The following is a 23,343-nucleotide window of genomic DNA, read 5'->3' as shown; positions in this document are numbered from 1 at the left end:
GTCGGAGGCAGCGGTGGCCGCTGCTCTCGCTGCTGCTGCGGCGCTTGACTCCCGCTCCGCCGGCCTCGGGGCTCCGGCTCGCTCCTCCCGGCGCCGCGCGCCCGCGCCCCCCTGGCCCCCGGGGCCTCGCTCCCCGCCCCCCGCGGTATGTCGTGATCCCGAGCGGCGGCGGCGGCGGCGGGTTTCATGGGGCTCCTCAGGATTATGATGCCGCCCAAGTTGCAGCTGCTGGCGGTGGTGGCCTTCGCCGTGGCGATGCTCTTTCTGGAGAACCAGATCCAGAAGCTGGAGGAGTCCCGCTCCAAGCTAGGTGAGGGGAGGGGGCGCTCCTGGGGCTGCAGCGGGGGATGCCTCTGTCAACCCGGGGGGCGGGGGACACGGATGCCCCGGGCTGGAGTCCTCCTGCGGGGAGCCAGGGGCAGGAGGCTTGGGGGATGGCGGAGGGCGGACGCGTTCAAGAACTGGGGCTTCCAGCAGCCGAGGCTTGGAGCCGGCGAAATTGACCCGAGTCAGTTTCACTGTGGGGCCGGGAGGTGATACTGGGGCCGGGGCGGGTGCGAGGTCGTGGGGAGAGGAGCCCGAAGCGCTGCGGATCAGGGGATCTGCGTCCCGAGACTTCGGGCAGCGACTGACAGGCGGGGGGCTGTCGAGTGGCACGGGTGGTGACCAGCTTGGACCAAGGTAGTGGTTTTTGCAGGGAAAAGGCTATGCCCCCAAAGCGACTTACTCCATTGAATCGAGTTACTTGAAAATTTAAGCGTGTCTTGGTGTTGGGAGGTGATTAAGAAGTTGAGAGAATGAGAATAGATACTATTATTAAGCCCTTGCTAGGAGCCAGGTGCTGCACTGAACCCTGGGCAGACAAATACAAGCTAAAAGAAAGACTAGCCCTTACCCTCATGGAGCTTACATTTTGATGGGGGAAGACAGTTCATAAAATGAATGAAAGGGGACCCGAGATACCCCCAGTGGCTAGGTGTTAAAAGTCGAGAGAATCAGGAGCAGAATGGGGTTTGAAGTGAAGGTAAGGAAGTTTTAGTGGGCTGTGATGACAAAACGGAAAAATGTTGGCTAGAGTGCTTTTCATTTGGGGAGATCCTTTGGAGCAGCTCCAGATAGGCTCATAGTTGAATTTTCTACAGGATTTTTGTTTGTAAATTTACATTTCAAAAAAATCATGCTAACTAATGTGTGCTTCTCCTTACCCTTAAAAAAATGGTTTGTGAAACTTCATCATTTGGGATAAAGAACAAAAAGGAAGGTGTTTAAAAAAAAAATGAAGATACATGTTGAGAATTGGGTAGGGACAGGATTTCTGATTTCATTGGTATAGAGAACTTTTGGTGTGAACAATCCTTTCGCCTTTGGAAATGGGTACCTTGTCTGTAACTTTGGGTTTTAGAGAGCTGCCTAGAATACTGAGAGTTAGTGACTGGATGGGTAAAAAGTGGGACTTGAATCCAAGGTCTTCCTGGTTCTAGGCTTGCTTTATATTCACCATGCCAAGCTGCCTGTTGGATCCGTTTATTGTTATAGTACATTAAATGTTAGATTAGAATGAAAAAGTTTCTCATTTGAATTTTAGTAATTGCTCTCTCAGAATGTAAGTTTCTTGAAGACAGAAACAGTTTGTTTTTTACATTTCCAATTCCAAGTATAGTCATTTGCAAGTTAACAGGCCTTTAATACTTGAATTGAATTAAGCTGACACATGAATTTATTCAGTTTTGAAGTACATTTTGTAAAAAACTACAGAAAGTTTTAAAGAGCATTGTGATAAGGCACGTTAAATACTAGTGTGTTTGATGACAAGAGGTGTACTTAGCAAATAGAAAAAGAGCTGAAAGAAATTTCTCAGTTTCTTCTCTGTACTTGTATGTGAAGGCAGTTGATGGGGACATTGGCATCATTTAATTTGATTTCATCAGGATGTAGACCTAAATGACTATAAGATAAAATATTTTCAATGTTTCAGTTTAAATAAGTTTAATTGTCACCTAGGTTCAAAACGTCAGTGTCATCCTCAACTCATCATGCTTTTTTGTCTTAAATATACAATACTCAGTTGCCATATCCTGGCTTTTCTACCTGGACATCTCACATCCATCTTCTCTCCCCTCACATACAACTACTTCCCAGTTCAAGCCCTCATCCCTCCTGCCTGGACTCTCACCATTGCCCTTTCTTTGGTCTCCTTGCCTCAAGCTTCTCCCCCCCAATCCATCCTCTGCTCAGTTGCCAAGGTGACATATATTGCTCTTCTCAATAAACACCAGCAGTTGCAATTCCTGTTACCTGTGGGTCAGATATAAACTCCTTTGATATTTCAAGTCCTTCACAACCTGGTCCCACCGACCATTTGGTCAGTGTTACTCTTCATACCCCCTTCAGTTCAGCCAAACTGGCCTAGAGCAGTAAGGAGGGGGTGTATTACAAGAGTGAGGAACAGCAAAGACAGAGGTAGGAGATGAGGTATTGCATGGGAGGTGAGTAATTGTGCTTCTTTGTCATCTAATGGCATTACTCCATCTGCCTCAATCAATGCACCTTTCCCTTTTTTTTCTTGCGCAGAACATGCCTCTTAGAGTCTATTTCCTCCAAGACTTAGCTAAAACTTCCTCCCCCACTCATCTTTCAGCCACTAATGCCTAGATCCCCAAATTACCTTCTCTTTTGTACAGACCCACATTAGTGCATCTTCTCTACCCTCCATGGATTGAAAGTTTCCTGAGGGCATCCACTGTTTCAGTTTTATCTTTCCATCCCTGGAACAGTATCCAAAGAAGGTGCTTAGTAAATGCTTGTTGATTGAATATCATTTTATCTGTATAGTTTTAGCCTAAAACTATCTATAGTTTTATTTTTAGAGATTATAGGAGGCAGCTTGTCTTAATGGAGAGAGTTGGATTTGGAGTCATGATGGACTTGAGTCCTAATCCTGTGTCAGATGCTATCTGACTCTACAGGCTAGTCAACCTCTCTCAGCAGCAGCTACCTCATCTGTGTGATTGGGATCATAACAGTGTCTACTTCAGGATTATTTTGAGGATCAAGGGAAATACTATGTGCAGTGTGTTTTACAGATTTTAAAAGTGCTTTGCAAATGTGTTCTATTACTATTATTATATTAATTTGCCTCATTCAGCTTTAATGAACAAAAAGTATTTGCCAGGTTTACTTATGCATAATTAAAATAAGATCCTTAGTGTGCTGCATGCAGATGCTGCAAACTTGAAGCCCTCCAGATTGTTAATAGAACACAGAGAGGAATGGTTTCTCAACTTTTAATTTTCCTTTCTTGCCTTAAGAAGGGAAGGTTACTAACACTTGAATGTAGTTTCCAGAGTGGTTTTAAAAGTGGAAAAGACTAACTATAGTGGGCTTCCTGACTGCCAAGCTATGTCACTTACTATTTATCCATAAAGTGGGTATGTTTATTTTCCTTGGGTGTATGATACCATTTTGTTGTTCGGGAAGTGTTATGATGCCATCATCTTTGTGGAGATTTTTTTTTTTTTTAGAAAGAAAGGATATTCGTCAGTCTCACCATGAGTAGTAGCCAGAGATGGCAATGAATACGCTTCAGAAGTGCTCCACTAGAGGCCATGAGAGCCTATAGGGGTAAACTGAAGGATGTAATAATTTCAGTGTGCCATGGGCATAGCTCAGGAAATGCATTACCTTTCAGCTTGTGTTTTGCTCAAAATCTTCAAATGCTTTAAGCTCTATTGAATTATTATCCTTGAAGAAATCTGCAAATGTGGAACCTCAGGCCTTTTCCAAGCTGATATTAGTTAATAGGCCTATTAATAGACCTATTAAAATTTTGTTTTCTACAAGTTTTTTTAATAATTGAGTGGTACCAGTAGTTAACGTTCCTCTGTTGTAATAAGCATTAGACATTGCACTAGGAAAATCCAGCTTCTGGTATGAAAGGCTTGATGTACTGTAATATAAGCAGAAAGAATTTATTAGCGAAGTATCAGCCTTTTTTTGTATATGTGTAATGGACATGATTTAATTCCATGTTGAGAGCACTAAAATGTTCTCCTGACTATAGAGCAAGAGTTCATGTTTTTTTCCAAGTGCAAAAATTAGCCACCTCTCAAAACTAACCAAGCCCTTTTTCAATTCTGACATAAGAAAACACTTCGTTGTAGAAATGCTCCCTTCTAAGAATTTTTTCCCATTTGATAAGAAGGCACATGGTGTGCTAGTCCCCAAATACTATTTGATTTCAGATTGTGTTTCAGTTGAAAGGCCTAGCAGGATAGTGTCAGGTGTCAGAATTGATCATATCCACAATTCCATTGTGAAAATTAATATGTTTGTGCTATATAATCAGCAGTTAGTTTTTTTCAGACAGAGTAATACTTGGGAGAATCAAAGATTTGAAGGAAGCAGCTTGTTTCCTTAAGATTCCTATAACTGGAACTGTAAAGGGCTCATGAAAATGTTGCAACTGTTACCCTGAGCAAGGAGCCTTACCGTAGAACGTAGAATGACTGGGTTCTCTGCAAGCCTCTGCTTGAAATCCCCTCGTTATAGCAGCTTCCTCATGAGACATCCCATTCCTTGCCTGGGTCCTCAGATGATTAGAAAGCTCTTCATTGAAATCTGCCTTTTACTCCTGCTCATTGGGTCTAGTTCATGCTTTGAAAACCACACACAAGACTTCCTGTCCCACAGCGTATACCCTCAGGTAAGTGAAGGCCACTGGCATGACTGCATCTGGGTCTTTGCACTCCCTGTTATTGGGACCATTTGGCTTATGATGTGGTTTTTGGACCTCCCCTAGATTGGGTCCTCCTGGCTCTCATCCATTAGGTAGACTTTACTGTGTCAGCGTCTTAGAACTTGGTGCTCACCATTGAACATAGTACTGCAAATGTCTAGGTATATATAGTCTGACAGGAAAGGTTAGAGTGAAACCATAGCTCTTTAGCCCTGAAGACTATTCTGTTCATGGAATCTACAGTTACATCAGTGTTTTTAGCAACCTTGTCATACTGTTTGTCTCAAATGATTACTCCAGCTATCCCTAGTCCCCCTGTATTTTGTAAATACTCTGTAAGAAACTAAGTCCAAGGATTTATGTTTGGCCCCATTAGGCAGTGTCTATTACTTAGGGCTTATCTTTGCATTTTCTCAAAATCTTTTTGAATCCTCATTTTTGTTATCTAAGTATTAAATAGCCCTTCCATCTTTATTTCCCTTTCAAATTTGATAAGCCTGCCTTCTGTGTTTTCATCTAAATAAAGGCTAAAAATGTTGGATAGAAAAGGGCAAAAGTCAGAACTCTAGACTAGCTAGAGCCTTCCCTCCAGAATGGCAGGCCACTGATCACCACTCTTGTCTGATTTGCTTTGGTCCAGGTTGGAATCCACTCAATTGAATGGGTTGCTATTTTGTTCTTCACATGATCATGTCCATACATTAAGGAAGATGATCAGAATCTTTGCCAAAATCCAAATAAGCTGATGTTAAATGCCTCTGATCTCATTATAAGGGGAATTAAGGCTAGTTTGGCATGACTTTTTTTTTTTAATCTCATACTGCCAATCTTGCAATTACCTCTTCTTTTTCTAAGTACTTAAAAACAATGTTTTGTAGTTATTTACAAAATTTTTCTAGAGCAATGTCAAGTTCACCAATTCATAGTTTCCATAATCTGACTTTCTGCTCTTAAAAATGGGAACTTTTGTCCATTTACACCTTCCTGGGAACAGTTCTGTTCATTCTGGTTCCTTAAAGCCGAGGTAGTGACTCAGTGACTCAGAATAAAGTATAATTGGGAAGTATTTAATAAAATAAAAATACAATAGAACATAATGTTAATATGGAGTTTTCTAAGTCCTCCCTCCCCCTCACCCAAGAAATCCTTTATGTTTTGTGGCCCCATTTGTATTTGAGATTGACCCATGGCTTAAAGATTAGAGTGAGCCAGTTCTGTTGAAAAGGCTGCCTCCCCCATTGTAATGCCTGGCAGATAATGAGCACTTAATATAAGCATTGGTGAAATGTGATGTGTACTGTGTTTTCTTTGAAGATACAAAGTGATACCATAAAAACTCTCCCTGCTCTCAAGGAGCTTACAGAGAGAGAAATAACTAGGTATGTGTGATAGTAATGGCAATTAAAGATTCCCCTGTATTGGCTTGGTTTTCAAATTGATTGTATTAAAACCCAGAGCTTGTTAATCCCACCTGTGGGATGGACTTTTTGATGTGAAAAGAAAGTCCTGACTGGGAGGAGCTGGTGACGTAGATTTGGAGAGACAAGAGAGAGGCGGAAGTTCTTTTTGGGAGCAGCTCCTCGTGGAGAGGGAGAGACTAAGAGATTGCTGGTGGCCGCTTTGAATTGCCCTGGACTTTTGAGACCTGCCCCCTGAGCTGCCAAGGACTGAGGAGACATGGCTGTTTTGCTGGTACTTTGTCTGTCTGTTTTGATGTTATTTTGCCAGATTTGTCCACTGGTGAAAGACTGTCCTGTTGAAGAAGTCCTGGAACCTGGCATTTGGTTAAGAAGGCCTGAGACTGTCCTGCAGACAGAGAGTGAATACTGTCCACTGGTGAGGGACAGTACTGAGAGTGAATACTGTCCACTGGTGAAGGACAGTGCTGTTGTTGCAGGGGTCTGGGAGCCTTTCTGTTGGTTCAGAAGCCCTGAAGAAGGATTTTCTTGTTGTATGTTTACAGAAATCCTGGGAGAGGGCTTTGCTAATGTGTTCAGGGGTTCTAGGACTGTTCTACAGACAGAGGATAAATTCATGAAGGGACTGGCAATGTATCTTATGGCCTTGCTAAGCCTTGTCTCTCCAGGAACTAAGATTGCTGAGAACTTGCCTCGTGTCAAGATGAAGAAAAGACCTCCATTTGGGTATTAAGTGCTGTGTTTAAACTTGATGTAACTCTGGGGTAGATTCAATTGCGATCCAGGGGTGGGGAACTTTTGACCTTTTTGTGTTCTATGGTTGAGCAAATGAATGTATTTTACTTATGTTTGGAAACTAATCTCCATTTGAGAAGAGGGGCTTTGTGGTGGACTTAATTAAGGTATAGCCTAGGGGTGGAGAAGTATTTGGAACAGAGACTTTATAATTGATTGAATGATTGGAAAGTCCTGGGGTGGGGTAGGCCTTGGAGATGATTTAATCACACTTAGTAAATGCTGTATTTTGAATGATGTCATGTTTTGATCTTCTCTGTTCTGGGTTTGTTACTGAATAAAATAGAGAGCACCTATGCTGGTATTTTGAACCTGGGAAGTTGCCTTCTTTTGGCATTACATTACAGTATGCTTTTCTCCCAGCTCCACTCCTCACTCTAGAACGTTTTCATCTCTTTCCAGCAGCCGAGATACCCTGAAGATGCCTCTGCCCCATGGCATCTTCCTTTAATTGGTCTCCTGCTGTTCCAAACCACCATTTCTGGAATTTCCTAGGTCTTCAATACTTAACTTTTCTGCCATTACTTTTCCACTGCTTCCCAACCCCCAGCTCACGTTACGTGTTTTTTTTTTCCCAACTAGAGTATAAATTTCTTGAGGGTAGAGCTCTCTTTCTCTCTTTTATCTGTATTTCCAATACTTAGTACATTGCCTAATAATTGACACATAGTATTTAATAAATGCTTCATCTGTCTACATGTAGGATATATGTGGAGGGAGTGGGAGCTCGTCTGAGAGGGAAACACTGGTGGCAACAGGGGATGTTGAGAAAGGCCTGCTGCTGGAGCTGGGTCTTGAAGGAAGTCGGAGGAGTTAGGGGGAAGAGGCAAGAAGGGAGATGTGTGGTGGATACCCAAAGCAAAGCCCTGGGAGATGTTGTGTCCTATGTGAGGATCAGTTAATAAGCCTGTGTCTGAATTGTAGAGTGTGTGAACCAGTGTAAAATGTAAAAAGGCTAGAAAGGTAGGAAAGAGCCTTCAGTGCCAGCAGGGGACTTCATACTCAGTCCTGGGGGGTCGAGGCATAGGAAGCTGTCAGTGCTTCTTTATTGAATGGGGGCTCATAGGGTCAGACCTTCTTTTTGGGAAAATCTCTGGCATCTGAATGGGGGTTGGAATCAGAAGGGGGAGAGACTGGAGATGGAGCGTACCCTTAGAGGGCTCTTGTTGCTGTTCCCTTTGTTTTTGAAGAGGATCAATGATGTCACTGGTGATTTCTTGACTCATTTGTAAATTGGAATTAAGTGAGACAGAGTTGTACAAAAGTCATCAGCCATAATCTCTCTTCCAGAGTCATCAGAATCCAATGGTAAGACAAGTCAGGTTGACTGGTGATGTCTCAGGATGCAGTGGATGACCGTGCTGTCTTTGATATCTGACCAAGCTGAGTATTTTATAGTGCCTGATTCAGCTGCCTTCATGGCCATTGAAACCAATTGTTCTCATGCCCATTCTGCTGGGTAAAATTTTCTCATGCTTTAACTTGAAGACCCCTCCAATACCCTCAGCCCATCTGCTGAGATAGTGTTACTGGGGTATGGCTGCTCCAAATGCTGCATCTTCTGGTAGCCAGAGGTGAGAGTTGAGTGCCAGGTAGACACCAAAGTCGAATGAGTAGCCCTGAAGAGGGCTTGGCAAGTCCTTATGCCAGAGGTACTAGTCCTCCTTGAATACCCTGTATGCCCCAGGAGTCTAGGCAAGAGGTGATGATGGCCTTGTATTAAGGTGGTTATTTTGTGAGTCAGGAGAATGTGATGTATAAGGGAGATATTGAAGGCTGAAATGAGATGGACAGAATATGAGTCCGGTGACTGGGAGGCTGTAGCAGCAAGCACCCCAAGCGTCCTCAGGGTGGCTGCCAACACAGGTTCTTAGATCTGCTTTGTTAAAGGAAAGCAACTCAAAATGGGTTAACAAGCTTACTTTAATCAGTCAAACATATATCGTTTACCTCGTTCAGGGTGAAAAAGGTCAGCACCCTGAACTTCAAAGTATACAAGCAGAATTATCAAGACAGAAACAGGTCAAGTAGACAGCTTTCCAAACTGTCCAACCATTACATCCATACCCAATCAACATCTGGGTTTTTCAAGGGGGGGCTCTGGACAACGGCTTTCCAGAATCCATATCAAATCATAGAACACTTCTCAAAGTGAGCCCCAAAACAAAGCTACACATCAGAGCTTATATAGCCTTCTCCTGGCTCAGAGAATGTAACAACCTTATTGACTCACTGGCCAATCAAGAAGTATCTACTGAAAAACAAGCCTCCCACCCCAGGCTCCAGGTGCACTTCAGCTTAGGGGCAGGGAAGACCTTCACATTTACATTCCCATTACAGAGGCTGAAGGTGTCCTGGACATAATAGGGAAGTTGGGAACGGGTTGGATTTGGGGGGAAAGATGAGTCTTGGACATGTTGAGTTTGAAAAGCCTAGAGAATATCCATTTCAGATGTTTCGGAGGCAGTTGGTAATGTGAAACCTGGAGGTATAGAGAGAGATTTGGGCGAGATAGCTAGATCTGAAAATCATCTGCAGAGAGATGATAAGTAAACCAGTGAGACCTGATTAGATTGCCACATAAGATAGTGTGGAGGGAAGAGAGGGAAAAAGAGATCAGAGCCTTTGGAGGCGTTCATGGTTTGTAGACTTGGCATGGATGGAGACACAGTAAAGGAGACTTAGGAGGAATAGTCAGACAGCTAAGAGAAGAAAATTGGGAGAGGATACTATCGTGAAAACTTAGTATCTGTGTATCTAAGTATCTATGAAAAGGAGGTGATCAGCAGTGAGAGAGAGAGAGTGTTGGTGTTTGGAGGGGATTGTAGAGGGCTTGGATAGCTTTTGTTAAGGTTCTAAAGCAGAAAGAATGTGTATTGGGAAGAGGCAGTAGAAGGTCAATGTGATTGGAATGTAGATTATGTTTGGGGGAAGTAAAGTGGAAGGAGGGAAAGAAAAAGGGAGGGAGAAAGAAAGGAAACAAGCATTTGATAAGTGCCTACAGTTAAGAAGAGGGCTAGGGTTTTTGGAGGGGAGGAAGTTTAAAATGCATATGAGACTTAAAAATGTAAAGGTCTAGCAGGGTAATTTGGTGATGCAGGTCTGGAACTGCAGGAAGAATGAGGAATGTAATATGTAAGGGCAGTGGATAGAGTACCTAGCCTGGAGTAGGAAAGACTTGAGTTCAGATCCAGCCTCAGAGACTTACTAGCTGTGTGATCCTGGGCAAGTCACTTAATTCCGTTTGCTTCAGTTTCCTCATCTGTGAAATAAGCTGGAGAAGGAAATGACAAATCACTCCTGTATCTTTGCCAAGAAAATCCCAAATGGAGTCAGGAAGAGTTGGACACAACTTGAACCACCACCGCCACCACAGCATGTGGTTTGTGAGTTATCTGGGGAGATATGGCGGTTGAACCAATCCATGGTCAATGATGAGGTCATGGAGAATATAGTGAGAGCATAAAAGGCCTCAAGACTAAACTTGTAGCCTGATAAGAGAACCAGGAGAAGGCAGTGCCATGAAAACCCATGGAGGAAAGACTGTCCAGAAGGAAGAGATGGTCAGCCATATAAAAATGTTGTAGGGTGGCAGCTGATGAAAGGGCATTAGATTTGGCCAAAGAGATCCTTGGTAACCTCGTAGAGAGTAGTTGTGCTTGAGTGGTGGAGTAGGAAGGCAGATGGCGAGGGTTTGAAGTGAAAAAGAGCACAGTGTGCTTTGGGATCACATCTGGGAGATCCTTCAGAACCCTGGAATGGCTTCTCTCTCCTGCCTGGTCTGGAGATGGGGGCTCTAGAAAGAAGCAAGTGCATTTCCTTCTTTCTCCATCCGTCCTCTTCCCTTCCCTCTGAACCTTGCTTGTTCCATCTTGAAGACTGTTTGCCTTGATGGAGAATGACTGGCACTGCCCTATCGCTTCAATCCATGGACCTTTCCCTGCTTTGTTTTTCTTACTCAGAACACGCATAAAAAGTTGTTTGTTTTTTTTTTAAATCATCCTTACAGTTTTTGAAAGCTTTTTTTTTTGAACTTTAACCTTCTTGGCACAATTCTTTGAGGTTTGTACTACGGCCTAGGTATGTCTCCCTCTCATCCAGTCTCCTCTTGGGGAGGCCTGTCGATTTTTCACCTTTCTCATATGTCTCACACCCACCCCCTTTCTGTCCATTGCCACTGCCACCACTCCAGGGCAGGCCCTCCTCACCCCTGCCCAGACTGTTTCAGGAGCCTTCTGGTCATTCTCTCTGCCTCAGGTCTCTCCATGCCAGTCTGTTTCCCATTCAGCTGTCAAATTAATCTTCCCAGAAGTACAGATTTGAGCACGTCATTCCCTACACCCCAAACTTGAGTGACACCTTATCACCTTTAGCAACAAATATGAAAGTCCTGTTTGGCATTTGAAGTGCTTCAGAACCTGGCCACCTCCTACCTTTCTGTTGGTCTTCTGCCTTCCTCTCCACCCCCATCTAGGAAATCTGAGATCCAGTAACACTGGTCTCCTCGATGCTGTATCAGAGAAGATGGGCCGTCTCCCCATCCCCATACTCTGGACATTTTCTCTGGCTCCCTCCTTGTCTCCTGGCTTCTTTCCAAAGCCCCTCCTACGGGGAGCCTTTGCTGGTCCCCCTTCGTGTCAGTGCCTCCATTGCCTGCGTGTTGTCTCCCCCATTCCACAGTGAGCGCCTTGACCGCCTTTTGTCTTTCTTTTGTACCCCTGGTACACATTTCCGGGCACATAGTAGGCATTTATAAATTCTTTTTGACCAGTAAACCTTTTTTGTATGCTTTCCTTGATTATATGCTTTCATCCCTTGTAATTCTTTAAAAATCAGAGTTTTTGGAAAGCTGTGTGTATGGTTATATTGCAAAGACTTTTCTATTTTGTTAGAATATATACTTAGTTTGTCTAGTGAGAAATGGGATGCCTTGACAGGAAGTCACAGTGAATAACCATTTAAATTGAACTCTGACTCATAATAAAGCAACTCAGAATTTGCTGTTCATTTAAAAAAAACATTTTTCCCTAAGTCATATAAGCAAGCCTCCTGCTAATTTGTACTGCTGGAAAAGTACAATGAAATCTGCTTAGACCACCTACCTGCCTGAATTTTCTTAGCAACAATTTTACGTCCTAAGGAAGCTTTATATATTGAAATCTGTATTTGGTGACCAGCAGCTTGACGACTGACATTTTGTGTTATGCATTACAGTATAAGATAATGTTTCTGAAAGGGCAATCTTATAGAAATAGATGATGGCAGCCATTTTACTCATCAGGTTCTTCTCTGAGAGGGCCTCATTGCTGGTAGCCCCAGCCTGTAGAGCTGGAGACTTCTCTTTTCTGTAGTGGCAGCTTCTGATTATCTATAGAACACTCCCTTTTCCCCCTGCTATGGTCAACAGTGGGTCCCAAAGCATCTTGGGAGACCCATAAAATTACCATAAGAGAGCTGAGTAGAGTTGAATTTTTTTGGATCCTTGTTAGCAGCTCTTGGGATACTTGTATTTATGTTGTCTGAAGATGTCTAAAAATGAACCATTTTAGACTATCAGCTGTTGAGGGAAGGGGGCATTGCAGGGATTCTGGAACTGCTGGTGGGGAGTCCCTGAGTGGGTCAATTCTTGCTAGTTATGCAGACACTTCTGGTGCCAGTACATGTAAAACCCCAAGGAGCAGTCAGCTGTGGGTTAATTGGGCTGGATCCCAGGATGCCTTCACAGGCACTCTCTTGGACCCCATGATATAGCTCTTAGACAGTAGGAAGAATGTAAATTCTAATGCATCTCTTTTTAATACTCCCTGCCAGAAAGAGCACTTTCCTAGTAGGCCCGCAGGTAGCCTTTCTTAATGATGGTTCAGTGTGTTCTCATTCTTTGCCAGGAGCAGTGGTAATCTGTACTGGAGGGAGCTAGCTGTTCATGAACGTGTGAGATTAGTATGAAGGACCCAAGAGAGAAACTTGATTCATGGGTAATGATTGAGAATGTCTTTGAGGATATTGTTGAGAATGGGATCTTTATTTTTATTTTAGAAGCTATCCTTAAGTCACTGTTTTTGTGCAATTCTAATCTTTTCCCCTTTTAAAAAGACTGCTTTTCAAATATGGGTAGTTTTCTGTTACTATTTGTTTCTGGCAGTAAAGTAGGGCTTTGAAACTAGATTTCTGTTTATTCAGACTTACATTTAAAAGATTTTGATTCTAGGAGTAAAACATTAGCTTTACTTGTTTACCATGCTTAATAGAGGTTCCAAGTTTTCAGTAATTCAATTTATGTAAACACTACAATCTAATCCCAGGATTATCCTTAAATTTTACAGATACATGATGAAAACACACTGCTAAATAGTGTCTATTTGTAAGTAGGGAATATGATTTAAATCTTTTCCACTGGAAAATATGAAAAGATTTACTATGGTCCCTTTACCTTGCTACTCTGGGAAATCTGTTTTCAGCTCTAAAATATATTTAATGTTACTCTGAGAATATTAGGAAGCTTTAGTTTCCATGGTTAGCTTTTTAAAAATAGAAATAATATAGAAATGAGTTTTTATATTTGACAGAACTATATTTATTTTGTACATTAAAAGTATATATTTAGAGACAATTGTAACTATATATTTTTTTGCTCAAATAGCTTTTTGGAATAATAACATAAAAGTCCCGATTTTGTATGGGAGATTGTCTTGCTGAAGTGTCCTTTCCAGCCAAGAGAATGGATTTGATGATTTCTTGGACTAGAAGTGAAATATGTGACTTGAATGTGGAATTTTTTCACATAGCTCCCCTTTGATTTGGGGGACATTTTCTGTTTCTAGGCTAGGGTTTCCACCTGATATCAGCATTGTAGATGATTTTAGACTCTCCACTCTCCTGATTCAAGCATGATCTTTTCATTGTGTTGATAAGAACTGACCTATTGACTTCTTATCACATTCCCCATGGAAATTCTTCCAAATTTTCTACTCTTTCCTGAAACCCCTAGTTCTAACTTCACTCTCTCACTAGATGATTTTATAAAATCTCTTACTTTACTGAGAAAATTAAGGCCATCTATGTGAACTTTTTTATTTTTCCCTTTTCCAATCCTTTGAAATTCTCAAGATCCTTACTCCATAAGGAAGGAGTCCTTTCTTCTTATCTTCCATCCTATTCTCCCCGACCAGACATCATCATCATCAACAACACTTTCCTCTGAGTACAGTCAGCCTCCTTCCTCCTCCCTCCCTCCAATGTCTCATCAGTCTTCTTCTCCGTTTCCTCCTTCCCTCTGCCTACAGATATGTTCAGGTTTTCCCTGTTCTTGAATGAACAAGCAGAAACAAACACAGACCTTCTCTGGATCCTTTCCTGATCTCATCTTCTTTTTTCTTTCTTCTCTTTTACTGCCTAATTTCTAGAAGGACTGTTTGATGCTTGCTACCTCCATATCCTCCTCTGTAATTTGGCTTCCCTCCCTCTAGCATGGTCATCATTGATTTTCCCACTTTCAGACTGTCTTCTTCCTAGTGGTCATCTGCCTTGATGTTGCTGCACTATTTGTTGTTGTTGCCTGTCCTTGGTATTGTCTCCTTCCTGGGTTTCTGTGACACTCCTGGTCCTTCTCCTGCCTCTCTGGCTAGTCTTTCTTTTCTGTTCTTTGACCTCTTGCTAAGTGTGAGTACTTCTCACGTCTCTGTCCTGGGCCACATGTTCTCCTCTCTTTCCACCTTCTCCTCCAGGAACCTCAAGTATTAGTCGTTGAGCCTGTGTTTCAGCTGTGATTTGTCAGTACCATCTCTCATAGAATTTGGGGTCATAGAATAAATAGGTAGCTAGAGTGCATCCAATGAGAACAAATATTGGTTGCGGAACTTTTTGAGATAGTGATGAATTGATTACAAAGTAGATGCCCGTCGAATGAGAGAATGGCTAAACAAATTGTGGAATATGAATGTAAAGGAGCATTCCTGTGCTATAATAAGAAAGGATGAGTGTGATGAATACAGAGAAGCCTGAAAAGATCTATATGAACTGATGAAGGGCAAAGTAAGCAAAACTAAGAAAACAGTATACTCAGCGATTACAGCAGTGTAAATGAAAAGAATACTCTCCCCCTCCCCAGATCAAAAGTGAATGTTGCAACATTATAAAGTAAGAGTATGGATGGAAAGAAGAGATGTGGAGACACTCCCATCCCAACTCCTTGCCGAGATGGAAGTCCATAAGCATATTGCACATGTTCTTAGACTTTTTTGATGTATTGATCATTTATGTTGATCCCCCTCCTTTTTTTTTCTTCTTTTGTCTTTACAAATATTTGGGGTAAGGAGTGACTCTGTCAGAGGGGAAGGGGAATAGATACTTCTGGAAACTATGGTGATGTAAAAACAAAAGACATCAATAACAACTTGTGTATGTCTACCCACACAACATTGCAGTCAGAGGACAAAGAATTTAAAACTAAGGCCCACTTCTCAGAGGCCACATAAAGATGTTAAACCCTTTTCCCTGTTTTTCACAGAGGCGTCCCTTCTTCACTCTTCCTTCCCTCAAAAACTGGATCCCTGAAGACCTTTGCCACAGTCCCTCCTTGTCACACAGGTATAATAGCAATCCCTAAGATTACTGTGAGGGCAGTTAGGTGGTACAGTAGGTAGAGCTCAGGGCCTAGAGTCAGGACGGCCTGAGTTCAAGTCAGTTCTCAGACACTCCTCCAGGAACCTCAAGTATTAGACACTCAGATCCTGGGCAAAGCATTTAACTCTGCCTCAATTTCCTCATGTGTAAAATGAGGAGGAAATGGCAAACCACTCCAGTATCTTTGCCAGGGAAACCCCAAATTACATCTTGAACAGTCAGACATGACAGAAACAACTGAACAACAACAAAATTCACTGTGGCTCATTTTCCAGTCCGCCCTTTTGCATTTAAATTTCCTTCATCTTGTAGGAGTGTTACTTCTCCGTTTGTTCTGCTCTCTTCTCCAGAGTCTCAGTTCTAGTCAACCCATCAAGTCCAGTAAATGTGTATTAAACATCTACAGTCACTGTTAGACGCTGAGGATAGAGGGACAGAAAGAAAGAAAGCATAGCTCCTGTCCTCAAGGAAAGAACATTTTCTTGGGGGCCAGAGATTATAAAAAGATAAGCGTGTATGTGAGAATTAGTGTGTTAAGAGGCTGCGGGTATTAACAGCCAACTTTCTGGTAGGAGATGATGGAGGAAGCTGAGCCTTCATGGAAAGTTAGGAAGGGACCAGAAGAGGTGGTGGTAAGGAAGGGACTTCCCTGTGTTCCACCTTGGCAGTGGGAGATGGCTGGAGAGTTTGAAGAATGTCAAGTGGGCTTGTTTGTCTGCGTGAGGGCAATATGGTGCATTAAGCCTGGAAAGATATTTAGTCCTTAGGATGCTGCAATATTCTCTATCCAGCAAGAGTTGGGAAAGAAATAAATAAAACAGCACACATCTCTCCTCATGCCTCCAAATAGATCATCAGACTCTGCATTCTTGGAACTGAGCTGGTTCTCGTCCCTGCCTCATGAACCCTCCAGCTGCTGGTACCTTTCTCCCAAAATTACCTTGTATTTATTCTGTAGATATTATTACACATAGATGTCTCCCCTGATGGAATGTAAATGTCTTCAGGCCAGAGACAGTTTCATTTCTGTTTTGTCTGCACGGTGTCTGGCACATAAACACTTAATAAAAGCTTGTTGATTGACTGATTTGCCAGTTGTGCTCACAGGCCACCGTAACATGAATATGTTACTTCATTATTACCTATTTAGAAATGACTCCCAAATTAGAGTGGCTCCGTGAAAAAAGTTAGGCTTGGAGGAAGGACTGAAGTGAGTCCCAGTTTTGTTGCTGTCTATGATTTTGGTCAAGACATTTCACTTCTCACCTGTAAAATGCGGGGCTTGATTCGATGATCGCTATGGCCCCTTCTAGCTTGACATCCGTGATCCTGTGTCTGCTCTGGGTTTCTGTCCCCTCTGTTGGCATGTGTCACTGATACTTTACATTCAGCGTACCAAAAACAGAATTCATAATTTGATAAAAGGCTTCTTCCCCATCTGATTTCCCTTCTTTGGTGGGTGGCACCACCATTAACTCACTGACAATGGTGTCCTCTTTCACTCTTCCCTTGGGCTCACATCTAAGGACTTGTTAAGTTTTGTGGATTTGGATGTTACCTTCCATTCTGCAAACACTCGCCTCTCCTCTTCTTCCTGTCCTTTGTGGGCCTCGCCCGGGTGCCTTCTCTTCTTCGAAGCCTTCCCTGATTGCGCCAGCTTCCTTTCCAGCTGGAAGAGGGATGCCCCAGTCCTCAGATTTCTGATGAATATCTGCCTCATCTCTCCTAGCGCATATGTCTCATTTCAACTTCCCTGCCCCTACCCACAAACCTGAATCGTTGCCTTCTCAAAGGCAAGGACTGTGTTCTTCACTTTTATGTACCAAGAACACATGTATTTCTTAAAGTAACCTCAGTAATTCTCTGCTTCACACACATTCATTTCACATATATAGTCTATATCTTTCTATACACATCACAGATATTTTATTCTGTATCTTATTTTACACTATATATTTTGCATATATGTTACTGTTACTTGGTTTGTTGTATCTATTTCCTCTTAATAACTTGGCAGCCAAGTAGATACTTCCAACAACTTACTAACAAGTAGGTTCTCAACAAAATGTACTCAGAAAATTAGACCTTGGTGGAGATGTGACACTATGAGGGATGTGTGGGAGCCTTTGACTAATGATTTGTGCCCTGAGCTTTTCTACAAAGCCTAAAACTTAAGCTGTTCTCAGTGGAATCCCCACACGTGTGTATTTGTTCTGGGAGACTCAGCATGAACAATAGTGCTTCTGTTAATACTTCCAAGTACTAAGTATCTGAGGTCGATACTGTCCCCACCTCCTCCAGTCGATTCAGTCATCCATTCAACAAGTATTAAGACTGCCTTGAGAATTTTCAGTCTTCTCAAGGGGAAAGTTATATATATGACAGAGAAGGCTTAGAGAAATACTTGAGTTAAATAAGGAGGTGAAGGTGATTGAGAGGGCTTTGAACTTGTGATGAAGAACCAAGCCTGAATTTGGGGAGGAGAAACTGTGGAGAACCTGAGAAATTGAAATTGAGGGAGACACAACTCTGGCTCAAAGAGGGTAAAGGTTCAATCCAGTGCTGCAGGAAAGGAAATGAGGGAAAGGATTCTGATGAGGATATGGTTGTTAAGCGGCATTAAGTGTGACTTAAGGTGTTTAGGGGCTTAGAGGATGAGAACAATTTGAAATTCAGGGCTGAGGATCTCAAGCTAGGGTAGAGTAAGAACATTGTGTAATCACCGTCAATCCTCAACTTCTGTGGGGATAATGTTCCTTGAACCTGGTGTGGAAAGTCAAGAAAACATGTGCTGATACATCTGTTCTATGGGAAATAGGGGGTTAGGTTCCCATAACCACCAAAGACTGTAATCTCTCCTAAGGATTGCTGAAAAGACTTGCTTTTCTGTGTACAGTTCTTTATGACAAACATTAATTCTCATAAGATGCCCTTTTACTAGCATAGTAACCATGAAGTAACCCACACAGTACAGAGGAGAGAATAGACGTAATTGGAGGGGCAGGGGCCATGATGTCAGAAGAACCTCTAGGTGAAAAAGGGCAACCTGCCACAGCTAAGGTTCCTTTTGGACTGTTCCTCATGAAAAGCACCTGCCTCAGGTTGAGACCCGGCCCTGATCAGAACTCAAACTCAGAGTGCCTACCCAGGGCAGCTTGGGCAGACCTTGCTCTTCATGCTGCTTTGGAGTGGCATCAACCTGGATGCATGAGGCCCAGCGGGCATGGACAGCAGAGGAGGCAGGACTCTGGTTCGGCCCTTGGAGGGTCTGGAGAGGGCAGTGACCGCCATCTCATTTACCCACAAACTTGGCTGCTTTTCACATTTTTTCAGTTCCTTATTGTGCACTTGACCCGGTACTTCAGCACTTTCTGGAACAGCTTCACAGACACTTTTTAGACTTTCCTTCCTTTTGCAGATATAAACTTATACCCATTGCGCCTCTCATCTTTTTTCCTCTGTTGTACATAGCCCCAGGTGTGGGATTGCAAACTCAGAAGTGAAATGAACATTGCTAATAAAGTCTCTCAGATGCTTGAAATCTCGAAAAGCTCATATGTTGAGGATTGACCGTTGTCAGCAGGCAACCACAGCGACACAGGACTAAGGTGAAAACCAGGTTTATTACAAGAGAAATGAACAGCATGGGGAACCCAAAGGGTTACCAGTGTTTACTGAAGTTTATATAGCAGGACAAAGAGTGGAGGGGATACCCAGCAAGGGGTGTGACATGGGAGGGGGAATGTTGCAGCAAAGGTGAGAAAAAAGACAAGACCATTCCCCACAGCGAGGAACAGGGTGATGGCAAAAGCCTTTTTCTTTTCTCTTGGGAACTGTTTAGACCAGAGGTAGGGAATGTGTGACCTTGAGGCCACCTGTGGCCTTCTTGGTCCTCGGGTGCAGCCTTTTTGCCGAGTCCAAGATTTACAGAACAGATCCTTTTATTAAGGGTATTTGTTCTGTGAGTTTGGATTCAGTCAAAGGGTTGCACTTAAGGACCTGGAGGGCCACATGTGGCCTCAAGGCTGCAGGTTCCCCACCTCTGGCTTAGACCATGAAGATAGGGAGGTCTGCTTATCTGCAGAGGACCTCAGTCTGACACTTACTGCACCTGTCTTGCCTCCTGAGGACACACATGGAATCCTGCTTGGGTGCAGTAACAAATATGTGTGCTCAGGGGCTGGGGACTTTCTCCTGTACATAGCAGGACCTCCTGCATGTTCTGGGTCCAGTGATTCTGGAAGATACGGCAATTCAAAAAGACAAGTTCAGGGGCCCCTTTAGCAGTCTTAACACTGTTTGCATTGAGTGGCAGTGTTTGATTTTTTGCGTCAGACAGGGAGGTGACTGCCACCTAAGCCCCAAAAGCCAGCTGGTCTTCCCAGAAGACAAGGTGAAGGGACTTGAGGAAGGCCTCTTCATGATGTAAGTTGTCAGAGACAATGAAACATTCCTAAAAATGCTCTAATTGGGGCTACAAAGGGGAGGGGGGAAGAGGAAAGGCTGAGGGACAGTCTGAGCTGTGTCAGGCTGGAGAATAGTAGGGATGACACACAGAGGTGGGAGGAGGGAGTGAGCATGGCACAGAGCATTTGGCTTTAAGGTCACAGGAGGGAGAGGATACTACAGATCATCTGGATAGAAAGACGAAATAGGAATTTGGCACCAAGTCATAACATAGTAGTGATGGGGTACTTCATTTATTCTGATATTTGCTGTAGTGCCCTCTGGTTCTTTCTAAAATAGCACAGCTAATAACTTCTTGATTTGCCTTAATTATGTTTTAAATTAATTTTTTTTATTTTTCAGCATTTATTTTTGTACTTTTCCCCCTAATAGAATCCTCTGCATTCTTTCCCCAGTGATCCATCCCTTTTAACTTTTTAATAAAAAAGAGAAGGAAAACACTGTTCAGCAAAACTAATCCACACATGAGCCATGTGCAACATTCTAAGTAATGTTCTACCTCCTTAGTATCCCATCTCTTTAAGAGAAGGATGTATGTACTAATGTCAGTCAGCAAACATCTAAGAGCCTACTGTGTTCCAGACACTGTGCTAAGCACTGGGGTTACAAAGAAAGGCAGAAAATGGGCCCTGCCCTGGAGGAGTTCATGGTCTCAGAGAAGAGACAGCATGTAAACAGCTATGTACGAAAAGGCTACATACAGGATAAGTACGAAACAGTTGACAGGGAAGGCAGTGGAATTAAGGACGCTTGGGAACCGCTTCCTGTAGAAAGTGTGTTTAGTTGGGACTTGAAGGAAGCCAGAAGGTGGAGTTGGGGCAGAGAGCATTCCAGGCCTGGGGGATAGCCAGTAATGATGTCCAGAGTCAGGAGATGGGGCCTTTTGTTCCTGAGGAACAGCAAGGAGACCAGTGTCACTGGACCTTGGAGGACTTGGTGAAGAGACAGGTTTCAGCACACTGGAAGGGTGGGGGTAGGGACTGGGCTATAAAGGCCTTTGAATACCAAGCATAGGATTTTATTTTTGATTCTGCGGTGATTGAGAGCCCCTGGAGTTTATTGAGTAAGGGTGTATGACAGGGTCAGACCTACTTTAGAAAAATTCCATTGACAGATGAGTGGAAGATGGACTGGGATGGGCAGTCTTGTGGCAGAGAGGCCAACCTGCAGGCCTCTGCATTAGTCCAGGTGTGTGGAGGAAAGGGGCTGCATGAGGGTGGTGGATATGTCAGAAGAAAGAAAGTGGGTATTGGAGAGATGGAGCAAAGGTGGCATCGACAAGCCTTGGCAGTAGATTGGATAGGAAAGGGTGGAAGACAGTGAAGGGTCAGGACTAGAAAGACAGATAGTGGTGCCCTCAGCAATAATAGAGAAGTTTGGAATTGGGGAGGATTTTTTTGGGGAAAGAGAATGAGTTTGGTTTGATCATGGAGATATTAAAGATGTCCATAGGACATCCAGTTTGAGATGTCTGAAAGGCAGTTGGAAACGTGAGATTGGAAGTCAGCGGAGGTTAGGGCCGGAGAAGTAGATTTCTTTTTTGTGGCCTAGTTTGGTCATAATTTCTTAGCCTCCAATTTCAGTTTATTGTCATTCTTTCCATTTTGGTTGTTATTGTGGATATTATTTTCTTTGTCCTGCTTCACTTTATCAGTTCAAACATGTCTTCTCATACTTTTTCTGCATTCTTCATATTTATCCTTTCTTCTAGGAAAGCTCCATTACATTCATATGCCACGATTTGTTCAGTTCCTTCCAGATTAGTGTGTCTCTACTGTAAAAAATGCTGTTATAAATTCTGGGGTGTAGATGGCATCTTTCCCTTTAGCGTTGCCCTCCTTTGTGGGATTTCTGGGTGTCAAGGTTTTGGACTTTGTGATCACTTTCTCAGCATATTCCACACATTGCTTTCCACAGTGATTGGAACAATTCTCTGCCCCACCAGTGGTGCCCGAGTGTACTGGTTTTTCTGCAGCCACTTCAGATGTTTTGTCAGCTTTGCTAATTTTTAGGGTGTCAGATAAAACTTCAGAGTAATTTTGATATACATGCGTTTTATCAGTGATTTGGAATATTAGTTTATATAGTTGTTAATACTTTGCAGATCTTTTGAGAACTATTCATGTCCTTCAACTACTTAATGATAATTCTTTCCTTCAAGAGGTAGATGGACCAACAAGGGGAAATTATTGTGTGGATCCATTTCTCTCCCAGAAAGAGGAACTGCTTTGTGGGAGTGGAAATGAGGGGACCTTAGAGGAAGATGACTGCTCTGCTTTAGAATTTGTAGTAGAAGGGAGGTGCTCCAGGCACAGTCTGACCTGTACCTTACTCTTTGGGAGAACAGATTTCAAGACTTCAGAAGGGTGGTGTATAGGACCCTGTGCACTAAAATTCTACAGAGGGAGAAAGTCTGGGGGGATGGGAAACTTTGCAATGAAATTCTGAAAACACAAAACGAAACAATTCTGATGAAGAGAAAAAAAAAAAAGAATCGTCTGAAGAGATTGTTATGGATTCCCAGAGAACCCAATAGCTAACCTAGAATTTATAAAGGTTTGTATAGAAGATGAAAGGCAGGACAAGTGAATACACAAAGAGTGAGAAGCAGTTTAAGATGGTGGCAGGAGTGGGAAGGCTCAGAATGAGCCAAGGCAGCTTGGGTTAAGATGGGTTGTTTTTTATTTCTACTAGCTACAAGTGAGTACTGTAGAAGGGCTGGGACCACTCATGGGGATAGTAGTCCTCAAGAGAGGACAGAGCTGGGAGCCTAGGTGGCGCAGTGAATAGAGCACTGGCCCTGGAGTCAGGAGGACCTAGTTCAAATCCAGTCTCAGACACTTGACATACTTACTAGCTGTGTGACTGTGGGCAAGTCACTTAACCCCAGTTGCCCTCCTAAAAGCCCCCCCAAAAAAAAGAGAGAGAGAGAGAGGACAGTTGGCTCACCTCCTATTTTAATGCTCTTTTTCTCATCCCTGAAAAATGTGCTTTGGTCTTGAAAAGGACGCACCAAGCTGACTAACAGGGACTTGACATCCAAAGAAGGGAGATTGTCAGAGAGCACCTGACGCTTAGTGAATCCAGGTCACCTGGCCTACCTAGACCTGCCTTGGATAGAGAGTGAAAGAACCAGCAGTGTGATTGCTGAGCTGTGGTCAGTGATTGATCAACCAACAGGCATTCTATGCCTACTGTGTGCCAAGCACTGTGGATGTGCAGAGGCAGAGACTAAGACAAAAGTGAACTCTCCGTCCTCAAGGAAGTTACTGAAAAAAAGGAAAATCAGTCTTCAGTATTTCTGAT

General features: G+C 43.0%; 1 protein-coding gene across 2 annotated transcripts in view; it reads left to right on the top strand.

The window, feature by feature from the left end:
• The first annotated feature begins 90 nt into the window (after positions 1-90).
• Positions 91-23,343, top strand: part of HS2ST1 (heparan sulfate 2-O-sulfotransferase 1) — a 223,600-nt gene continuing 200,347 nt past the window's right edge. The window contains exon 1 of one of the 2 annotated variants that reach the window (XM_069094556.1): positions 91-310. In XM_069094556.1, coding sequence (XP_068950657.1) covers positions 187-310 — 124 coding nt within the window. In that variant the 5' untranslated portion in view covers positions 91-186. The remainder of the gene's footprint in view (positions 311-23,343) is intronic. The other variant, XM_069094557.1, reaches the window with a different exon arrangement.

The sequence above is a fragment of the Petaurus breviceps genome, unplaced genomic scaffold, assembly GCF_028583685.1.
Source record: "Petaurus breviceps papuanus isolate PSGF00001 unplaced genomic scaffold, PetGlider_PUasm1.0 220, whole genome shotgun sequence".
In the NCBI taxonomy this organism is placed as follows: Eukaryota; Metazoa; Chordata; class Mammalia; order Diprotodontia; family Petauridae; genus Petaurus; species Petaurus breviceps.
Note: the sequence above shows the minus strand (reverse complement) of the source record. Positions and strands in the feature narration are given on the sequence as shown.